Raw genomic sequence first — 21,310 nt, forward strand, 5'->3', positions numbered from 1 at the left:
TACATATTTATTTATCTTTAAGAATATCTTAAGAATGGGATGCCCTGGGTGGCTCAGTTGGTCCCAGTGTCCTGGGATCGAGTCCTGCATCGGGCTCCTTGCTCAGTGGGGAGTCTGCTTCTCTCTCTGCCTCTGCCTGCCACTTTGTCTGCTTGTGCTCTCTCTCTCTGACAAATAAATAAATAAAATCTTAAAAAAAAAAGAATTAAAAAAAAGAATATCTTAAGAATGTGTTAGTTTTTTCTAAAGAAACAGAATGAGTACTTGCAAAAATATATAAATTGGATAAAGTAAAAAGTGTTTTCCTGGATGAAAGTTTAAGCTAGAAATAACTGGTTTAATAACTGTGTCTATAACTCCTACCCTTAAAAACACTGAAAGAACCATTAAAAAAAATTTTTTTTTTAATTTTAGAGAGAGTCAGGGAGAGCAAGCACAAGTGGGAGGGGCAGAGGAAGAAGAAGAGAGAATCTCAAGCACAGCTCTGTGCTCAGCACCGAGCGTGACGCAGGGCTCGGCTCAATCTCACGATCCTGGGATCGTGACCTGAGCCGAAACCAAGAGTCAGTTGCTTAATTGACTGTGCCATCCAGGCGCCCCAAGAACCAATTTTTAAATTCCACTGGAAAGAAACTATTGTTAACCAGTTGACTAAAATTAAGAAAATATTTAGAAATAATCTTCAATCACTTATTTCCAATCTTTAGTAATCAACAAAACTTATGAAAGTAAACTGGGAAAAATGACAAGTTTTCGATTCTAGATTTCAGTATAGAAAAAATTACTCACCTTCTCAGAGCAAACATGGGGGCAGTATATGTTCTTTGAAGGCAAGTAGCAGCATGACATCCTAGTTTTGAGACCCAAGGAACAAGGCTTTCTACCTCTACACCCGGCCCTTAAGAACTAGTCTTAAGCAGGAGGAACAATTATATGGACAAAAGTATTTAAAAGTTAAGGAGGTTTAATAAAAATACTTCAATACTTAATCTAACATTTGCCACTGCAAACACAATAAGGTATTTAAGAGTTTCTTTGCTACTTCAACATTATTGAAACATAATTTCAAGCACAATTGGTGTTAAAGTCCGTAATATTTCTAGTTTGGGCAAAAAGAAATATGCCCAAGATTAAATACACACACACACACACACACACACACCCCACCCCACCCCCAAACATAGTTTATTATATCTTAGGTTCTTTATGGTACTGAAACATTTCTAAGAGGTTATGTAAATCAACAGAAAGAAATAAAATAACTTGGGTGGCAGGAGAAAAAAGCGAACTCATTGCCAAGTAAATGCTACTGCCAAATGACCTTTAATGACTAATACCCATGTTTCCATTTTTCTCTCACTGTAGTAAAACCAACTAAAAGATGGCAATCAAAACAAATTCTGCAATGTTTCTACCAAACTACTTTCTATTCAATGCCCCCACCATGCCATAAGAAGGAAAGCATTCAGTGCTGATCTCTGGCCATAATTCTTTTAAATTACATTATAAATTTTCATTCTGCATAAGCTATTTTAACCAATTCTCAGTTATCTGCAAAAATTGGTAGTAGAGTTTTGAACAGCTAGCAAGATTATCTAAAATGATGTCCTTTTTTTCCTATATGCCCTCTACTAAAGGAGCTTATGAACAACTGAAAATCCAAAATGTAAGCTGCAAAAGGAGCAAGGAACAAAGGCACTAGGACTGAATTATGGGTAGAAGTGTGTGTGTGTGTGTGTGTGTGTGTGTGTGTGTGTGTGATAGAGAGAGAGACAGACAGACAGAGGAGACAATGAGAAAACTCAACATAAGAAGCTTTCCACTTTATATCCTTTTGTTTTTTAGATGAAAGGTTAATATGGTGTCCTTGTCTCCTCAAGGCGATCTCACATTGTCAATTATTAATGATGAATTGGTGACTCAAAAGAAAAACCCATCTTAAAAATGAAAGTTGTAAAAGTATATGTAAAATATGAGTCATTGAAACTTCAGAATTTCTACCTGATCACTCTAGAAAAAAATGATCAACAACAAATGCATCAGTTCTTTCCACATAAAACCATGGTGAAGGAAACTGCTATTGGAAAAAAAAAAAAAAAAACCTGAGCAAAGTCAGTTTGCATGGTCATGTTGAAACTCATTTCTAGCTCCCAGGCTAGACCTGACCATTATATCAAACACCACCAATCTCTGTGTGCCAGCCATTAGAGCTGCTCCAAAACAGTAATTCTCTCTCCTTCTGGGTACATATCATAGGACTGCCTCCACTATCTTGCTGAACTCAGGTGTACCTGCACAGCTTGTATCAGCTGCTAATTATGGGCAGAAGTGATAGGTATCAAATCTGAGCAGAAGCTTTATGAGTCAGTGTGTGCTCTGCCATTGTCCCCTTTCTCTCTGCCACAGTGACTGGCAGTATTTCAGAAAGTTATTCTGTGTCCCGGAATGAGGATGATGATGACGCAGAAGATCCACAATGAACATGTAGCATGAACAAGAAATAATTTGTTTGAAGCCACTGAAATCTGGGGTTTATTACTGCAGCATAACCTATCTTAATACTAATACAGTCTTTTATTTTCTCTATATGGTTAATGTATTTCCTATTTAAATATTTTGCAGAAAAGTTAGCCATTAATTTAGAGAACTTGGGGTACCTGGGAAGTGCAACTGTTAAGCGTCTACCTTCGGCTCAGGTCATGATTCCAGGATGCTGGGACTCAGCCTCTGTGTTGGGCTTCTTGCTCAGTGGGAAGCCTGCTTCTCCCTCTCCCACTACCCCTGCTTGTGTTCCCTCTCTCACTGTGTCTCTCTCTCTGTCAAATGAATAAATAAAACCTTTAAAAAAATTTAGGGACTCAAGTTCAGCTAATAAGCATCAGTTAAAAAAAAATGAAGACTTGGGGCACGTGGGTGGCTCAGTGGGTTGAGCCGCTGCCTTCGGCTCAGGTCATGATCTCAGGGTCCTGGGATCGAGTCCCGCATCGGGCTCTCTGCTCAGTGGGGAGCCTGCTTCCCTCTCTCTCTCTCTGCCTGCCTCTCCGTCTACTTGTGATTTCTCTCTATCAAATAAATAAATAAAATCTTTAAAAAAAAAAAATGAAGACTCCCCAAACTAAAAAACTCAAAGAGGAGACTGTCCATTATATTTAAATTAGGAAACTAAACACAACATAAAAAAAGACCTCCCTGTTGTTCCTACAAAGTTAAGGCCATGGACAAATAAATGCACTCACAAGGTGATTGGTTGTTGTTTGTTTGTTTGTTTGTTTTCCTATTTAAATGTACTGGACTACGTGCCAGGTACTGCAATAAGTGCTTTTCAAGGATCAGCTCATTTAGTCTTTACGTAAGGCATGAGGAAGTTAAGTGACTTAGCTGAGATCACAAAGCTAGCAAGTGAACTAGGGTGCAAAATGGTGAAACTCAAGAAGTCTTTCAGAATTAACCCTGAAGGAAAACCAGACGCTATTTCTACAGGTCATACAATGTACTATATATCTATTTGTTCACTGTTTCATTCATTTACTAAGTATCTACTGAGCAATTTATTATGTGCAAGGCCCTTTTCTCAGTATTCAGAATCTAACTGTGAACAAGATGCACAAAATCTTTTGGAAATTTAATAAAGTAAGCAACCCCACGCATATGTAGTGGTAGCTACAAAGTGTTGTGAAGGAATTAAATAAACTATTGCTGTATAATTAACTACCTCAAAACCTCGATTAAAATAACCACTTATTTTCTCAAGGTACTATGGGTTGCCAATTTGGGTTTGGCTCAGCTAGACAGTTACTCTGCTCTACATGGTATTGTTTAGGCCAATCCACATGTTCAAAATCAGTTGGCAGATCCCAGATAACCTTACTCATGTATCTGGAGTCTTAGGGGAGATGGCTATGCACATGCTTTCTCTTGCCCCCTTTCTCCTTCTCCCTCTCTTTTCATGTGGCATCTCATCCACGAAGAGACTAATGTGGGGTTGTTCACAAGGTGGTAGTTCCTACAGAGTGACAGCATAGCTGCATGGCCTGTGGAGCCCGTGCTTGGAAGTCTCATAATGTCATTTATGCCACATTCTACTCCTCAGACCAAACCATAAAGCAAGCTCAGATTCAAGAGATGGGAAACAGACTCCATTTCCTGATAGGAGGAACTGCAGAGAATCTGTGGCCATTTTTTAAAATTTATTTTTTATTTATTTTCGGCATAACAGTATTCATTATTTTTTCACCACACCCAGTGCTCCATGCAATCCGTGCCCTCTATAATACCCACCACCTGGTACCCCAACCTTCCACCCACCCGCCAATTCAAACCCCTCGGATTGTTTTTTAGAGTCCATATTTAATGCACCACCCAAGAAAGTAAGGTGGATATAACTGAAAATATATGCAGAAGGTAGGAGAGCAGACTGCGGTTACTTTAGAAGAATTAGGGAAGACATATGAGGTGCTGCTAAAGAAGAAAGAACATTACAGGCTGAAGGAATAGCAAGTACAAAGACCCCGAGGCAGGAAAAAGTTCGGTATGCTTGAGGAATAGGAAAAATTCTAGTGTGTCCATAATTCAATGAAAGAGGGGAAAAAAAAAATAAAGACATGAGGCTAAAAAGAGAGGGAAAGTTCAGGTGATGAAAGGCACAATACTCCATGATCAGGAACTTGGATCTTATTCTAAGGGTAAGTGAAAGTCACTGGGACAAGGGTGAAAAAGCAAGGAGACCACTCAGGAGATTAGATGAGAGATGATGTTAATGGAGATAGAAAGAAATAGTAAGATTATGGGATACACTTAGGGGTTATGACCAATAAAACTTGCTAGTTAAGTGGATGTGGGGCGAGTGAAAAAGAACAATTGAGGTTAGGATCTTTGGTTTTTGACTTGAACAATTAGGAAGCTGGTGGTGCCAATTACCTACTCACTTAAGCTCTAAAAAACATTTAATTTTTACTTCTGATTATCTATACAATGCATTTCCTCAGAAGTATTATTAAGAGTCAAAACAGTATGTTGTTGGGGGATGGCTGTTCATAAAAAGATTCATGAACTTAAAACTGCTCTAAAGAGATATGTTTATTAAAATAAAAGAAATGCAACCTAAGAAAATCCAAAATACTATATCTTGCAGCAGGTAATGTGAACGTGCTACACAAAGGTTGATCAAGGGTTCAAGGGTACAAGAGTTCACAGATGACACTTTAAATTAGTAAAAATTTAAAATTTAGTCAAATTTGACTTCCCAAATTACAACATATTATGGAGAAATGAATGTTATGAAAACTGTTTTGCAATATTTATTATTTTAAATTTTTTAAAATAATTTTTATTCATTTATTTGACAGAGACAGAGCACAAGCAGGCGGAGTAGCAGGCAGAGGGAGACGGAGAAGCAGGCTCCTCACTGAACAGAGAGTCGGATGTAGGGCTCAATCCCAAGATCCCAGGATCATGACCTGAACTGAAGGCAGCCACTTAACTGACTGGTCCACCCAGGTCCCCTGCAATACTTACTTAAAACAAATTCTTATCCAAGTATTTTGGATAAACACTATTCTCTATTCTGACATTTTAGGCAAATTTTTTTTTTTTTTAAAGATTTTATTTTATTTGAGAGAGAGAGACAGTGAGAGAGAGAATGAGCGAGGAGAAGGTCAGAGAGCGAAGCAGACTCCCCATGGAGCTGGGAGCCTGATGTGGGACTCGATCCCGGGACTCCAGGATCACGCCCTGAGCCAGAGGCAGTCGTCTAACCAACTGCGCCACCCAGGCGTCCCGGCAAATTTTTTAAAAAAGATTTTATTTACTTATTTGAGAGAGAGAGAGGGAGAGAGAGAGCACAAGTAAGCAGAGCAGAAGGCAGAGGGAGAAGGAGAAGCAGGATCCTCACCAAGCAGGGACCCTGGGATCATGACCTGAACTGAAGGCAGATGCTCAATAGACTAAGACACCAAGGCGCCCCCATTTTAGGTAAGTTTTTAAGAAAAGAATCATACACAAGGATCACTATTAATAAACAACAACGTGCACAATATACTATGAATGTCTTGTTTAGATAACGTGACCATTAGTCTAATCATGTTAGCATTAGACATTAGCATTAACATGGTTAGCATTAACATGGTAATCATGCTACCATTAGTCTAATCATGCTAGCAATTCCTAACATTTTTGGCCTAAAGACATATCCTCACATCTTAAAACTGTATCTGGCATGGAATAGGTGCTCAATAGACAGTAACTGAAGTTACATCGTGATTCCCAGCTAGGACGTTCTGTCCTCAAACTGGAGGCTATATAATTAATCTGTTGGTCATTCAGAACACTTTCCTCTTCTTCAAAATAAAAATATAAACCAGAACCTTTCTCCTTCAGAAAATTTGAAACTAGATATATATTTTTAAAGCAGGATATACTTCATACTTGAAAAACATCTATAAGGTTAGTAGCAAACCTTCTAGAACTCTTAGAAGAAAACAGAGGAATGTATCTTCATGATTAGGTAATGATATTTTTAGATATGACACCAACAATGACAGGCAACAAAAGAAAAAAAAATAGATAAACTGGACTTCATCAAAACTAAAAACTTTTGTGCTTCAAAGGTTACCACCAGGGCGCCTGGGTGGCTCAGTGGGTTAAGCCACTGCCTTTGGCTCAGGTCATGATCTCAGGGTCCTGGGATCGAGTCCCGCATCGGGCTCTCTGCTCAGTGGGGAGCCTGCTTTCCTCTCTCTCTCTCTGCCTGTCTGTCTACTTGTGATGTCTCTCTGTCAAATAAATAAATAAAATCTAAAAAAAAAAAAAAAAAAAAGGTTACCACCAAGAAACTGAAAATACAATCCAAATGGGAGAATATATTTGCAAATCGTATGTCTGATAAAGGTCTATTATTCAGAACATATAAAAAATTACAATTCAATAATAAAAAGACAAGTAACCGTATTAAAAAATAGGTAGATTGGGGAGCCTGGGTGGCTCAGTGGGTTAAAGCTTCTGCCTTCGGCTCAGGTCATGATCTCAGGGTACTGGGATTGAGCCCTGCATCAGGCTCTCTCCTCTCTCTCTGCCTGCCTCTCTGACTACTTGTGATCTCTCTCTCTGTCAAATAAATATATAAAATCTTTAAGAAAAAAAAATAGATAGAGGATTTTAAGAGCTATGTCTCCAAAGAAAATACACAAATGGCCAATACACACGAAAAGATACTTAACATCCTACATCATTAGGAAATGCAAATCAAAACCCACAAAAGATACCACTTCATATGCACTAGACGGTTATAATAAAAATGATGATAGCAGATGTTGGTGAGGATGTAGAGAAACTACAACTCTTATATACTGCTATGGAAATGTAAAATGGTACAGCTGCTTTGGAAGTTTGGCAGGTCCTCAAAAAGTTAAATAATTACCATATGACCTAGCAATTCTACCTCTATGTGTACATCCAAAAGAACAGAAAACATGTCCACAATTCAGCAAAAGTGGTTCTAAAAACCAAGTTTATAGCAATATAGGCCTACCTCAAGAAGCAAAACAAAACAAAACAAAACAAAAAACCAAAACAAAACAAAAAAAAACCTCAAATAAAAAACTTAACCTTATACCTGAAGGAGCTAGAAAAAGAATAAACAAAATCCAGCAAAAGGAAGGAAATAATAAAGATTAGAACAGAAATAGGGGCATCTGGGCACCTACCTTAGTCAGGTAAGTGTCTGACTCTTGGTTTTGGCTCGGGTCATAATCTTGGGGTTGTGAGATCGAGCCCTGAGCTGACTCCATGCTCAGCACGAAGTCCGCCTGAGATTCTCTCTCCCTCTCCCTCTGCCCTTCCCTCCACTCATACTCACCCTCTCTCTCTTTCTCTAAAATGAATAAATAACATTTCTAAAGAGATTAGAACAGAAGTAAATGATATAGAAACTAAAAAAACAATACAACAGATTAATGAAACCAGGAGCTGGTTCTTTGAAAAGATCAACAAAATTGATAAACTTCTAGCCAGACTCATTAAAAACAAAGAGAGAGGATCCAAATAAACAAAATCACGAATGAAAGAGGAGAAATAACAACCAACACCACAGAAACACCACTGTAACAGGATATTATGAAAACCTATATGCCAACAAACTGGATAACTCAGAAAAAATGGGAATATTCCTAGAAACACATAACCAAAAACAGAAAGAAAGAGAAAATTTGGTCAGCAGGCCAACTGTCAGCAATAAAATTGAATCACTATTCAAAACACACCCAACAAACAAAAGTCCAGGACCAGATGGCTTCAGAGGCGAATTCTACAAAAACCTTAAAAAAGAATTAATACCAGGGCGCCTGGGTGGCTCAGTGGGTTAAAGCCTCTGCCTTCAGCTCAAGTCATGATCCCAGGATCCTGGGATGGAGCCCTATATCGGGCTCTCTGCTCAGCGGGGAGTCTGCTTCTTCATCTCTGCTGGCCTCTCTGCCTACTTGTGATCTCTGTCTGTCAAATAAATAAATAAATAATCTTAAAAAAAAAAAGAAAAGAAAAAGAATTAATACCTATTCTCCTCAAACTATTCCAAAAATAGGGGAGCCTGGGTGGTTCAGTTGGTTGGGGTCTGACTTTTGGTTTCAGCTCAGGTCATGATCTCAGGGTTGTGAGATAAAGCCCTGTGTCTGCTTGAGATTCTCCCTCTCCTTTTCCCTCTGCCCTTCCCTCACTCTCTCTGTCAAATAAATAAAAGTCTTTAAAAAAAAAAACTATTCAAAAATATTGGAGGAAGGAAAACTTCCAAATTCATTCTGAGGCCATTACCACTCTGATACCAAAATCAGATAAAGGCACCACAAAAAAGGAGAACTAGAGTCCAGTATCTTTCATGAATATAGATGCAAAAATCCTTAACAAAATACTAGCAAACTGAACCCAACAATACATTAAAAGATACCACGATCAAGCAGGATTTATTCCCAGGATGCAAGGGTGGTTCAATATTCACAAAACAATCAATGTGCTTTGTCACATCCCAAGAGAAGGATAAAAACCACAAGATCATTCCAATAGATGCAGAAAAAGCATTCAACAAAGTATAACACCCAATCATGATTTTAAAAAAATGAAGGCCTTCTGCAAAGTAGGTCTACAGGGAACATACCGTAACAACATAATAAAGGCCTTATGTGAAAAACCCACAGCAGGGGCGCCTGGGTGGCTCAGTGGGTTAAGCCGCTGCCTTCGGCTCAGGTCATGATCTCAGGGTCCTAGGATCGAGTCCCGCATCAGGCTCTCTGCTCAGCAGGGAGCCTGCTTCCTCCTCTCTCTCTCTGCCTGCCTCTCTGCCTACTTGTGATCTCTCTCTGTCAAATAAATAAATAAAATCTTAAAAAAAAAAAAAACCCACAGCAAACATCACACTCAATGGGGAGAAACTGAGAGATTTTCCCTTCAGGTCAGGGACAAGACAAGAATGTCTGCTCTTACCACTTCTATGGTACTAGTACTTAAGTTCTAGCCACGGCATTTAGACAACATAAAGAAATAAAAGGCATCCAAATTGGTAAAGAAAAAGTAAAACTCTCACTATTTGTAGATGACATGATAGTACATATAGAAAATCCTAAAGATGCCACCAAAAACTACTAAACCTGATAAATGAATTCAATTAAGTTTCAGGATACAAAATCAATGTACAGAAGTCTATTGGCTTTCTTTACACTAATAATGAAGCAGCAGAAAGTGAAATGAAGAAAACAATCCCAAGTACAACTATACAAAGACAATAAAATATTTAGGAATAAACTTAACCAAAAAGGTGAAAGACTTGAAAACTATAAACTATTGATAAAAGAAACTCAAGATAACACCAAAAAAATGGAAAGACATTCCACGATCATGTGTTGGAAGAAAAAATACTGTTAAACTGGCTATACTATTCAAAGCAATCTAAAGATTTAGTGAAATCCCTATCAAAATACCAGTAGCACTTTTCATAGAACTAGAATAAACAATCCAGAAATTTGTATGGAATCTTAAAAGACCCTGAAGAGCCAAAGCAATCTTTTTTAAAGATTTTATTTATTTGACAGAGAGAAGGGGATCACAAGTAGGCAGAGGGGCAGCAGAGAGAGAGGGGGAAGCAGGCTCCCTGCTGAGCAGAGAGCCCCATGTGGGGCTTCATCCAGGACCCTGAGATCATGACCTGAGCCAAAGGCAGAGGCTTAACCCACTGAGCCACCCAGGTGCCACGAGCCAAAGCAATCTTGAAAAACAACCAAAACTGGAGGTATCACAATTCCAGACTTCAGTCATATTACAAAGAGGTAGTTATAAAAGAGGTAGTAAAGTAATGGCACAAATACAGACACATAGATCAATGGCATAGAACAGAAAATCCAGAAATAAACCCACAATTAGAAAACCCAGAAATAAACCCACAATTATATAGTCAATTAACCTTTGACAAAGAATGAATGAATATACAATGGGAAAAAGACAGTCTTTTCAACAAATGTTGCTGGGAAAATAAGATAGCTACATGCTAAAGAATGAAACTGGACCACTTTCTTATACCATACACAGAAATAAAGTAAAAATGGATTAAAGACCTAAATGTGAGATCTGAAACCATAAAAATCCTTAAAGAGAGCACAGGCAGTAATTGCTCTCACATTGGCCATAGAACATTTTTCTGGATAGGTCTCCTGAGGTAAGGGAAATAAAAGCAACAATAAACTATTGGGACAATGTTGAAATAAAATTCTGCACAGTGGAGGAAACAGTTAACAAAATGAAAAGGCAACCTACTGAATGGGAAAAGACATTTGCAAACAACATATCCCATAAAGGGTTACTATCTAAAATATATAAAGAACTGATACAACTGAATATCAAAAACCAAATCATCCAATTAAAAAATGGGTAGAAGACACGAACAGACATTTCTCTAAAGAATATACACAGGTGGCCAACAGACACATGAAAACATGCTCATAACCAGTGATCATCAGAAAAACACAAATCAAAATTACCATGAGATATTACCTCATAACTGTGAGAATGGCAAAAATAAAAAACCACAAAAAATGACATGTGTTGGCAAGGATGTAGAGAAAAGGAACCCTCTCACATTATGGGTGAGAATGCAAACTGGCACGGCCATTGTGGAAAACACTATGAATGTTCTTCAAAAAATTAAAAACAGAACTACCCTACAAACCAGTGATCGTACTACTGGGTATTTACTCCCAAAACACAAAAACACTAATTCAAAGGAATACATGCACCCCTGTGTACACTGCACCATTATTTATAATAGCCAAACTATGGAAGTAGTCTGTGTCCATCTCCATCAATAGATGAATGGATAAAGAAGATGTGGGCTCTGTGTGTGTGTGTGTGAATGGAATATTATTCAGCCATAAAAAGAACATTGTCATTTGCAACAACATCAATAGAGCTAGAGTGTATAATGCTAAGCAAAATAAGCCAGTCAGAGGAAAACACTTACAATTTCACTCATTTTTGGAATTTAAGAAACAAAACAAATGAGCAGAGGAAAAAAACAGAGAAAGACAAATGAAGAAACAGACTCTTAAACTACAGAGAACAAACTGATGGCTACCAGAAGGGAAATGAGGGCAGTGGGTGAACTAGGTGATGGATATTAAAGAGTATACGCATCGTGATGAAAAAATATCAAATAAAATTAAAATTTCTCCTTAAAAGGGGTAGTTCATTAAATACTCAGTTTGTTGGCTAGAGTCAGCTATTTTATTTTCTGTAAAAAGATCTGCTTTTCTAGAGCTGGACTTTGAATCAAGACTAACCTTTCTAAAAGGCTGTAATCCTAAAAGGTCATTTAATATATACCCATGCCTTGGGGTGCCATTCAAGAAGGTAATTCCTCAGTGTCGATAGAGTTCTCTGTGCAACTTAAAAAAAAGAAAGAAAACACATCCACACAAACACCTTTATGTGAAATGTTCCCAGCAACACTATTCTTAATAGCCAAAGAGTAGAAATAACCCAAATGTCTACAAACTATGAATAGATAAATAAAATGTGACCTATCTATTCAAAGGAATATTATTTTGCAATAAAAAGGAATAAAATAGTGATTCATGTTATAAATAGATGAACTTCAGAAACATTATGCTAAGTGAAAATATGAAATGTCCAGAATAGGCAAATCCATAAAGACAGAAAGCAGATTAGTAGTTGCCATGGGAATAAGGGGAAGAAGAAACTGGAAGTGACTAATGACTATGGTGTTACTTTGGGGAATGAAAATATTCTGGAATTAGATAGTGGTAACGGTTGCAAAACTTTGTTGAATATACTAAAAAACCACTGGATTATACATTTTACACTTGATCTTAACTAAAAAGCCAAAAATTAGTTGGACTATACACTTTATACATATTTTTAATTTTTATTGTTTTATTTTATTTTATTTTTTTTAAATGGGCTCCATGCCAGGGTGGAGCCCAAGGTGGGGCTTGAACTCACGACTCCGAGGTCAAGACCTGAGCGGAAATCAAGAGTCAGATGCTTAAAGGACCAAGGTACCCAGGCACACCTGGATTGTATATTTTAAAAGGCTGATCTCAATAAAAGAAAAAGAAAACTAATGCAGATATTAAAGAATTGAGGTAGGACTTCATCAAGACCCTAAATTATGGGCGCCTGGGTGGCTCAGTGGGTTGGGCCACTGCCTTCGGCTCAGGTCATGATCTCAGGGTTCTGGGATCGAGTCCTGAGTCAGGCTCTCTGCTCAGCGGGGAACCTGCTTCCCTCTCTCTCTGCCTGCCTCTCTGCTACTTATGATCTTTCTCTGTCAAATAAATAAATAAAATTAAAAAAAAAAGACCCTACATTATGCCCAAAGTAAAATCTAATCAGGGACTTTATAGCTCCATTTTCATTTAGTATATCCTGCATGTATATCCTGTATTAAGACACCAGCAACTGAAGGATAAACACAGTCTAAATATTTATTTAGTAATAACTTTTCAGCAAAAAACTTCTCTTTTTCAGTAAACAACAAAATCATATATTAACCCATACTTTTCTATACCATATTCTTCTTTCAGATTCATAAGTAACATTTAAATACAAACCTTCACATCTAAGTTAAATGCTCTTTTGAATCACTTTTGGCCATAACAGCTCGTATAGTCTCATGGTGATAAATTACATACCATTCTCCTTAGAAACTGTGTTCTTCATCTTTACTTCTTAGATCACTTTTAGGACCAACAGCAAAGACTGAAGAATAATGGGGTATTATCTGTATTCCACATTGATTACTGCTTTTCTTTCAATGAATTTTGCTATTCTGCCTTTGTTTACATGTGTTGTAAACAATTTTTTTTCTTATTTACCAAGTAAGGTAATCGACTTGAATGTCTATGGGAAAGTTTTGCCAGGCAGAAGTTTGTTGCCCGAGTGACAACTTTTTAAAATGCAAAAATCAGTTATAACAACCTCTCCTTGCTTCAAAATTCTGTACCTCATTCCAAAAAACATGTCAATTACCATTACCTTTTACTGCAATGTTAGAAAACCTTCAGGAAATATTTAAAGTTCAGATTAATGTTAATATTAAACTGTGTAGAGCTGCCAATTCAACGAACTCAACTGAGGTCACAAGCGGATAGACAGACCTATGTTATGTCCCTACAGCTAAATTCACACGTACCCATGCAATGCCAACTGCCAATAAGTCTCAACTCCACATGGCAACTGGCAAGGTTCTGCTGACATCCTATATAAGACATAATCTGGCTTCAGAAAATTAAAATACAAGAAAGATATATATGAAAATTGAAAGAATAAATTCTTAAGAACTTATTTTTAGCTCCTTGACCTCTGTCACTACTAAGCTATATGCTCTGAGACCAAGATATGCAATCCCTCAATAATGAAGGTAAAAATGGTCTTTTCTTATCTATGAGCTGACTTATGGAGAACACTGTTAAGATTCGTAATTAGCAATTAATGGAAAAAGACCAAGAATTTGTAATGTATTATACATAGAGTTCATGGCAAGAACATAAATGATCTCTGCATTACGCCACAGAAAATATCCAGAAACTTCATCACACAGATGAAAAAGCTTAAGGCACACAGAAATAGGATTCCTAGTATTTCCTTTACTCCTACTTACAGGTGACTATAGTAAGAGATGGAAATAAAGAAGACATATCAAGAATATCTTGACAAGCCAAGAATATTACCTTTCTGAACTATTTAATTTTGTTAACAAATGTTTGAAATCTAAAAAATGGGGGCGAGGGACTGTCCAGCTCTTTCCACGTAACAGATTCACAGCACAAATGTAGCTCAATAGTTGTAGCAATCATGTAATAAGCAACCTTGAAGAAACTTCAATTTGGAGGCTTGGCAGGAGTATAAATTGCTACAATCATTTTGGAAAGCTATTTGGCAATATGTACTGAGGCCTTAAAATATCCACACTCTTTGACTTCCATTTCTGAGAATCTATTTTAAAGAAATCATCTGAAAGCTGCACAGAGATGTCCCAAACATTATTTACTGGAGTGAAAAATGGAAAACAATCTGATATGCCCATCAACAGCGAAATGATTAAAGAGCTGTGGTACATCCATAAGATACAAAGGATTATATAGATATTTTAGAATATTTACCAAGAATGCCTCATCACTTTTTTCTTTTCCTGATGGTGGTTTGCTCTTTATTTTAAAGTAATACATACTCATTGTAAATTGAAAAAAAAAAACAAAAACAAATGAAAAACTGAAACCCTCTCATTTTCTTATATACTATCTCCACCTCCAAAAGTTTTTTACTGTTAAGATCTTATGGGTACTTTCTAGAAAATTTCTGGGCATATACAAAGTTATCTAACAACCTTTTATACAGATAATCCTTTATTTTGTTTTAACATAAGTGGGGCCATATAAGCTTTTATTCTTTAAATTGCTTTTATTCTTCAAATTGCTTTTTATTCTTCAAATTGCTTACTAATTTGGCTATTATTCTATATCAGCACGTACAAATCTACCTCATTCATTTAAAATAGATATTTCAAGAGAACAAATTCATGGTTATCAGAAGGGAGGTGGATGGGAAGATGGGTGAATGAGGTGAAGGGGATTAAGAGTACACTTATCTTGATGAGCATTGAGTAATGTATAGAATTGTTGAGTCAGTACATTGAACACTTAAAACTAATTTAATACTGTATGTTAACGATACTGGAATTAAAACAAAAAAATAAATAAAACAGACGTTTCAATATATATCAGGACCTAGACTGATATATATTTAGGTTGATTAGACTTTTTTGTCTACAAACAATGGCTAACTAACATACTTGGAAATATAACTTTATGTGTTTGTGTGACTAGATCAGTTCCTACAAGGAATATTTCAACATTTTAGTTATTCAAAGTTGTCAAATCACCTACCCAAAATACTGTACTCTTCTCCCTACCTTTCCAAACTATTCAAAATATTGGATGCTAACAACTTTTTAAAGTCTGCCAATCTGGAAGACAAATATTTTTTATTTGCGCATCTATAAACATGAATCTACTGGATGGTTCATCTTTTTCTTACGGCTTATAAGAGACAATGGTAGTATCAGAAAATTAGCCCTTTGCCACATGTGCTATAAACAATTTTTTCTCCTTGTTGTTATCTTTGAACAATGTTTACAGTATTTTTTTGTGCCTAGTAAATTTCTCTATTCCCTCCATTAGGACTCCTATACTTTGTATACGCTTCAAAGGTGCTTTTATCTCAAAAATTTTTTTAAGTATTTATTTGACTTTTATTAGACAAAGATCACAAGCAGGCAGAGAGGCGGCACCCCTATCTCAAATATTTTTAAAAGTACATGTTTTCTTCTACTTCTTATATAGTTTCATTTTTATTAAGAGTTTCCAACAACTGTGAATTAAAATGTAGATATACTATTATTTACAAACTTGAAGCTTGACTAGGTAAGAAAATGGAAAAATGCTGCAAGAAATAAAACACTGACAGTGGTTATTGTTCGATGATAAAGCTGTATATGATTTTCTTTACTGTAATTTCCAGATTTTCTATGTGCCTTACTTTTATAATCAGAGGAAAATAAAATTTCTTAAAATCATATTTAAACTTTTTCTTAAATTTTGATGATACAGGCTTCACTTCTCAATTATTATTTGAGTATCTTACCTAGATTGAGTCTAATAAGGGTAGAGCTTTGTATTCCTTTTAATTCTATTGAATGGCGACCTGACAGGAAAAAAACTACCAAATAAGGGTCTACTGAAAGCAAGAATTACAGTTCCAGTTAGGAAATTTATCTGAATAGTAATCACAATAACAGTTATACCTATTAGATATTTACAACATCCAAAACGCTTACATATATTAACTCATTTATTCTTTACAACACCTTTGTGAGATTAAGTACTACTGTTCTCTTGATTTTACACTGCAAAACTAAGGCACAGAGAGGTTAAGCAATTTGCTCAAACCATGAACACTCTTAAAAGTAGAAGAGCCAGGACTGGAATTCAAAAAGTCTGACTCCAGAATGCTTATTTTTTTTTTCCTTTTGAGAGAGAAAGCGATCAAGCAAGGGTGGGGAAGTGGGGGTGGAGAGGCAGAGGGAGAGAGAAGGCTCCACGAACAGCACAGAGCTAGCATGGGGCTGGATCTCACAACCCTGAGATCACGACCCGATCAGAAATGAAGAGTCGGATACTCGGAGCCCCTGGATGGCTCAGTCGGTTAGGCTTTTGGCTAAGGTCATGGTCTCAGGGTCCCGGGATCAAGTCTTGCATTGGGTTCTCTGCTCAGTGGTGTGTCTGCTTCTCTCTCCCCTTCTCTGATCTCTCTCGCTCTCTCTTGAATAAATAAAAACATCTCAAAAAAAAAAAAAAAAAAAGAGTTGGATACTTAACTTACTGAACCAGTCAGGCACCCCTAGAATTCTTATTCTTAACTACTAAACTAAAATCCTCTTTAAAAGATTAACAGAAAAACTGGGAAGCTAGTTCTGACAAGCTATAAAGTGTTAAAGAATAAAAATAAGCCACAAAAGGGCCTAACAATAGATTTATCAAAAAAAAAAAAAAAAGGAGAGAGAATGGACTATGAAAAATACAATATATCTTTATTTTTTACCAATCTCTAGCTTCACAGATTTGAAAAAAAAACTTGAGAAGGAGATGTTTTCTGTCTTCCTTATTCAGGTGGCTTCTCTAAGCTGAGCCTCTGAGCTGTGGTTTTCCAAACATAATGTCAGCGGAGCTGTCACAAGATAATGGGACTTTGAAGAGCTGAGTAATACCAATTACCTGTCACATAAAGTGTTGCTCACATTAAATTATTTTGAAAGTAAAAACTAAAAGCAGTGACAGATGCCTATGATCTCACTGGTCAATTATTTGTTCTTTTCCTCTTAGTTTGCCACAATCTGCTAGGATCTTTCCAAATGTACAAATTTTTCTCACATAATGCAAGGGAATGTATCTACTACATCATTTTCAAAATGCTACTTTCCCCAAAAATGTTCACTCAATTTAGGGAAGTCAATTTTTAATACTTTATGTGAAGCTGAAAGTCAAACAAAAGGTAAACAAATACAAAACTTTACTTCTCACAGGAACTTTTTAGAATGAGCCCTTCTGAGTCTGAGCTCCATCATACATTAGAGACAGTAATTTTATGTTTCATTTTCTGATCTTGCCCTTGTCAAAATTACTGCCTCAAAGATCCCTTCAAGTACCTAAAAGACAAAATATTTTCAACTTGCTTTTTTTGTTTAAAAAAAAAAAAAAAAAGATTGAAAAGTACATACTTGACCACAAAAATGGATGCACAAACATAAAAGAAAGGCATATAAAGAAACTTCTTTAAATCAACCTTATACTTTGTGTACTTATAAGCTTTTCTGAGTAAAAATGGTCAAAATGGACTAGTAGCATCTCTGAGAAACAGCTTTTAAGTTGGCAGCAATTTTTAAGAAATAACACTGATTAACTACAGATGAATGGCGAAAAATTGTGAACAATAAGAACCATAAACTTGGTGGTGCCTGGGTGGCTCAATCAGTAAATCATCTGAATCTTGATTTTAGCTCAGGTCATGATCTCAGGGTTGTGGGACTGAGTCCCACGTTGGGCTCTGTGCTCAGCGGGGAGTATGCTGGAGATTCTCCCCCTCTGCCCCTCTCCCTACTCGATCTCAAATAAATAAATAAATCTTGGGGAAAAAAAAAAGAGAACCACAAGCTTGAAACCCAGAAGCTCTCTACAGTTGAACTTTGATGTTATGATTACTTTCTAAGGATTTGCTATACAAAATTCATTTTACTTTTCTAATATTCTAATCTATAAAAAGGGGTCAAAATAATTGCTCATTATTGCTATGAAAAACCGTGACACTTATAAACTCACAGAACAAATGATCACCTTACAAAAAAAGAACTATTTAGATTTATTTATGAGTATACAATGTTTGGAAAAAACAAATATATTAATATCTCTTGAGAGTTTATGTTGATAAACATCAAACAGATAATGTAACACAGAGAAATGATAGAGTCATTTCTCTATCAAGCCAAAGAAGAAATGCAGATGTAGAAAAAGGTCAGTTAAAAATTATATATGGAAAAGGTCTGAAATGGCCCTTTATTAAGTAGACTTTTTTTTAAGAAGGCTCTACACCCAGCATGGAGCCCAACACAGAACTTGGAACTCATGACCCTGAGATCAAGACCTGAGTGAAATCAAGAGTCAGATACTTAACGAACTGAGCCACCCAGCTTCCCCTATTACGTGGACTTTTTAATCACTCTTGGCCAGTCTAGAAGAGCCACTTACTTGCCTGAGACGAAAACAGTGACTCTTAGATAAGGAGTTAGTTGCTGGGACACCTTCTGGAGCTTATTTTTAGATGAAGGAAAAATGGGGAGTTAAAAAACCCAAGAAGATCACAAACAAGTACGATAAATATTCCTAGAGATTTGGAATAACAATATAAAACCTGTACTTACAACTTGAGATTCACGAGCTTTAGGAAATGTTTTGGCAACATTGAGCCCATCAATGACGATATCGAAAGGAGGGCAGCATTTTACAAAGCTCTGAAATCTCTTGAGTTCCTAAAAAAGAAAAGCCAGACAAAATATTAATAAGAATTTAGCAAGGACTTTATTATAAGCTCATTGTTATGACTTTTATTATTGTTCTGGTAAGTAAAAATACCCCTTAAAAATACAAACTCAAAAATAACTTTGAAATGAAATCTGAAAAGACCAGACTATGAGATGAAACTGCATGAAATTATCTGAAATGCTTCTTCACACTTCATACAGCACTTCCACATGCTAATTGCATTTGATCCATAATCAGCTCTCGCCTGCTAAACTGACTCACGTGGCAATCATGATTAAAATGAAATGTCAGCACATATACTAAAATTGGAATGAGCCCCACGTCAGGCCCCCTGCTCAGCAAGGAGTTTGCTTTTTCCTTTGCCTCTGCCTCTACCCTCCATAGCTGCCCATGTGCTTGAGCTCTCTCTCTCTCAAGTGAATTAAGAATATTTTTTAAATATTCCAGAAGAATTAGGAAAATATGATCATGGTCAAGAGAAAAAGAAGTGAACAGAAATCATCAAGGTCTGGATGCTAGTCAGCAGGCAAGAACATTTTTTAAAAAAATTAACATATAATGTATTATTTGCCCTAGGGGTACAGGTCTGTGACACATCAGGCTTACACATTTCACAGCACTCACCATAGCACATACCCTCCCCAATGGCAGGCAAGAACTTTAAACTAACTAGCTCTTCTAAATATATTCAAGAATTTAAAGGAAAATAAAATCAAAGAAGGGAAATAAATAATTATAATATAATCATAGTTATAATAAAATCAAAGTTATAATAAAATCAAAGAAGGGAAAACAGAAAAATGTAAACCATAAAAATGAACACTCTAGAACCCAAAGCATGTATGTGAAATAAAATATTCACAAGATGGACATTAATAGTAGATTAGGGATCGCAGAAGTAAGAATCACTAAACACGAATCACAAAGCAACAGAAATTATATGATCTGAAGAAAAAAAGATTGAAAAAAAAAAAGATAAAGCCTCGGTAACCTACCTCTGCAATAATGTCAAACAGATTCACAAGTGGGTAATTACAGACTAGAAGGAGAGGATAGAAAAGAGAGAATAGAAAAAAATACTTGAATAAACGGCCAAAACGTCCCCCAAATTTGGTGACAAATGTAACTTACAGACCCAAGAAGCAGAGAAAACACAAAGCAGGGTGAATACTAAGAAACACAAAGTAGAATAAATCATAGGTAAATAAAACATGCAGATGTGGTATGTGTAACAACAGCAGCACAAATGACAAGAAGTGGTAAATGGAATTCTGCTGCTAGGTACCTACTTCTTTTTTCTTTTCTTTTTTTTCTGTTCTTTTCTTTTCGCTAGGTACCTACATTTTACGTAAAATGCTATGATCTAAATTCTAAGTCAACTAGATTAAGTTAAGGGGTTTGTCATCCCAAGTCATACATTTAAAAAATAATGAAGAAAAGGTATAGAAAAAAAGTGAATGGAAGAATAAAATGAAATAGTAACAAAATTTTTGATTAGCCCAAAAGAACATGAAAGGAAGGACAAAAGGATAAAAAATATTTTGGATAAATAGGAAATAAGTTACAAAATAAAAATATTTAAATTCAAAAAAAATTTAAATTCAACCCTATCAAAAATGTTGTTTATAACAGATATAATATAAATATGAAGATATGGATAAACTCAAAATAAAAAGTAGGGGGAAAATATCAATGTATCAGTAAGCTTAAGCAGGTTGCAGTGACAGAGGCACCTGGGTGACTCAATAGGTTAAGCATCTGCCTTCATTCCACTCAGGTCCTAGTTCTGATCCTGGGATTGAGGATTGCCTTGGGCTCCCTGCTCAGTGGGAAGTCTGCGTCTCCTTCTCCCTCTGATCCTATTCCCTACTTGTGCATGAGCACGCTCTCTCTCTCTCTCCCCCTTTCTCAAATAAATAAATAAAATCCCTTAAAGATAATAAAAGGACCAGTTGAATTGTTCCCACTTTTGGAAAATTAGGAATAAAGATAAATAAAAAAGACAGTTGCAGTGACATTAATATTAGTTAGACAAAATGGACTTCAAGAAAAGGAGTATTATAAAACATAAAAAGGGAGATTCCTGCTCCTGTTCTCTCTCTCTAATAAATAAAATCTTAAAAAAAAAACCATTGATCAAAACATAAAGTGAACTCATATAACTT

At 36.2% G+C, this 21,310-nt stretch overlaps 1 protein-coding gene across 1 annotated transcript in view; it reads right to left on the reverse strand.

Annotated features, from left to right (window-relative positions):
- Positions 1-21,310, reverse strand: part of LOC122894081 (protein only RNase P catalytic subunit) — a 150,953-nt gene that overhangs the window by 79,124 nt on the left and 50,519 nt on the right. Inside the window, exon 5 of the mRNA XM_044231430.1 lies at positions 19,025-19,132. Coding sequence (XP_044087365.1) covers positions 19,025-19,132 — 108 coding nt within the window. The remainder of the gene's footprint in view (positions 1-19,024; positions 19,133-21,310) is intronic.

Source organism: Neovison vison, chromosome 13 (assembly GCF_020171115.1).
Source record: "Neovison vison isolate M4711 chromosome 13, ASM_NN_V1, whole genome shotgun sequence".
NCBI classification, from domain to species: Eukaryota; Metazoa; Chordata; class Mammalia; order Carnivora; family Mustelidae; genus Neogale; species Neogale vison.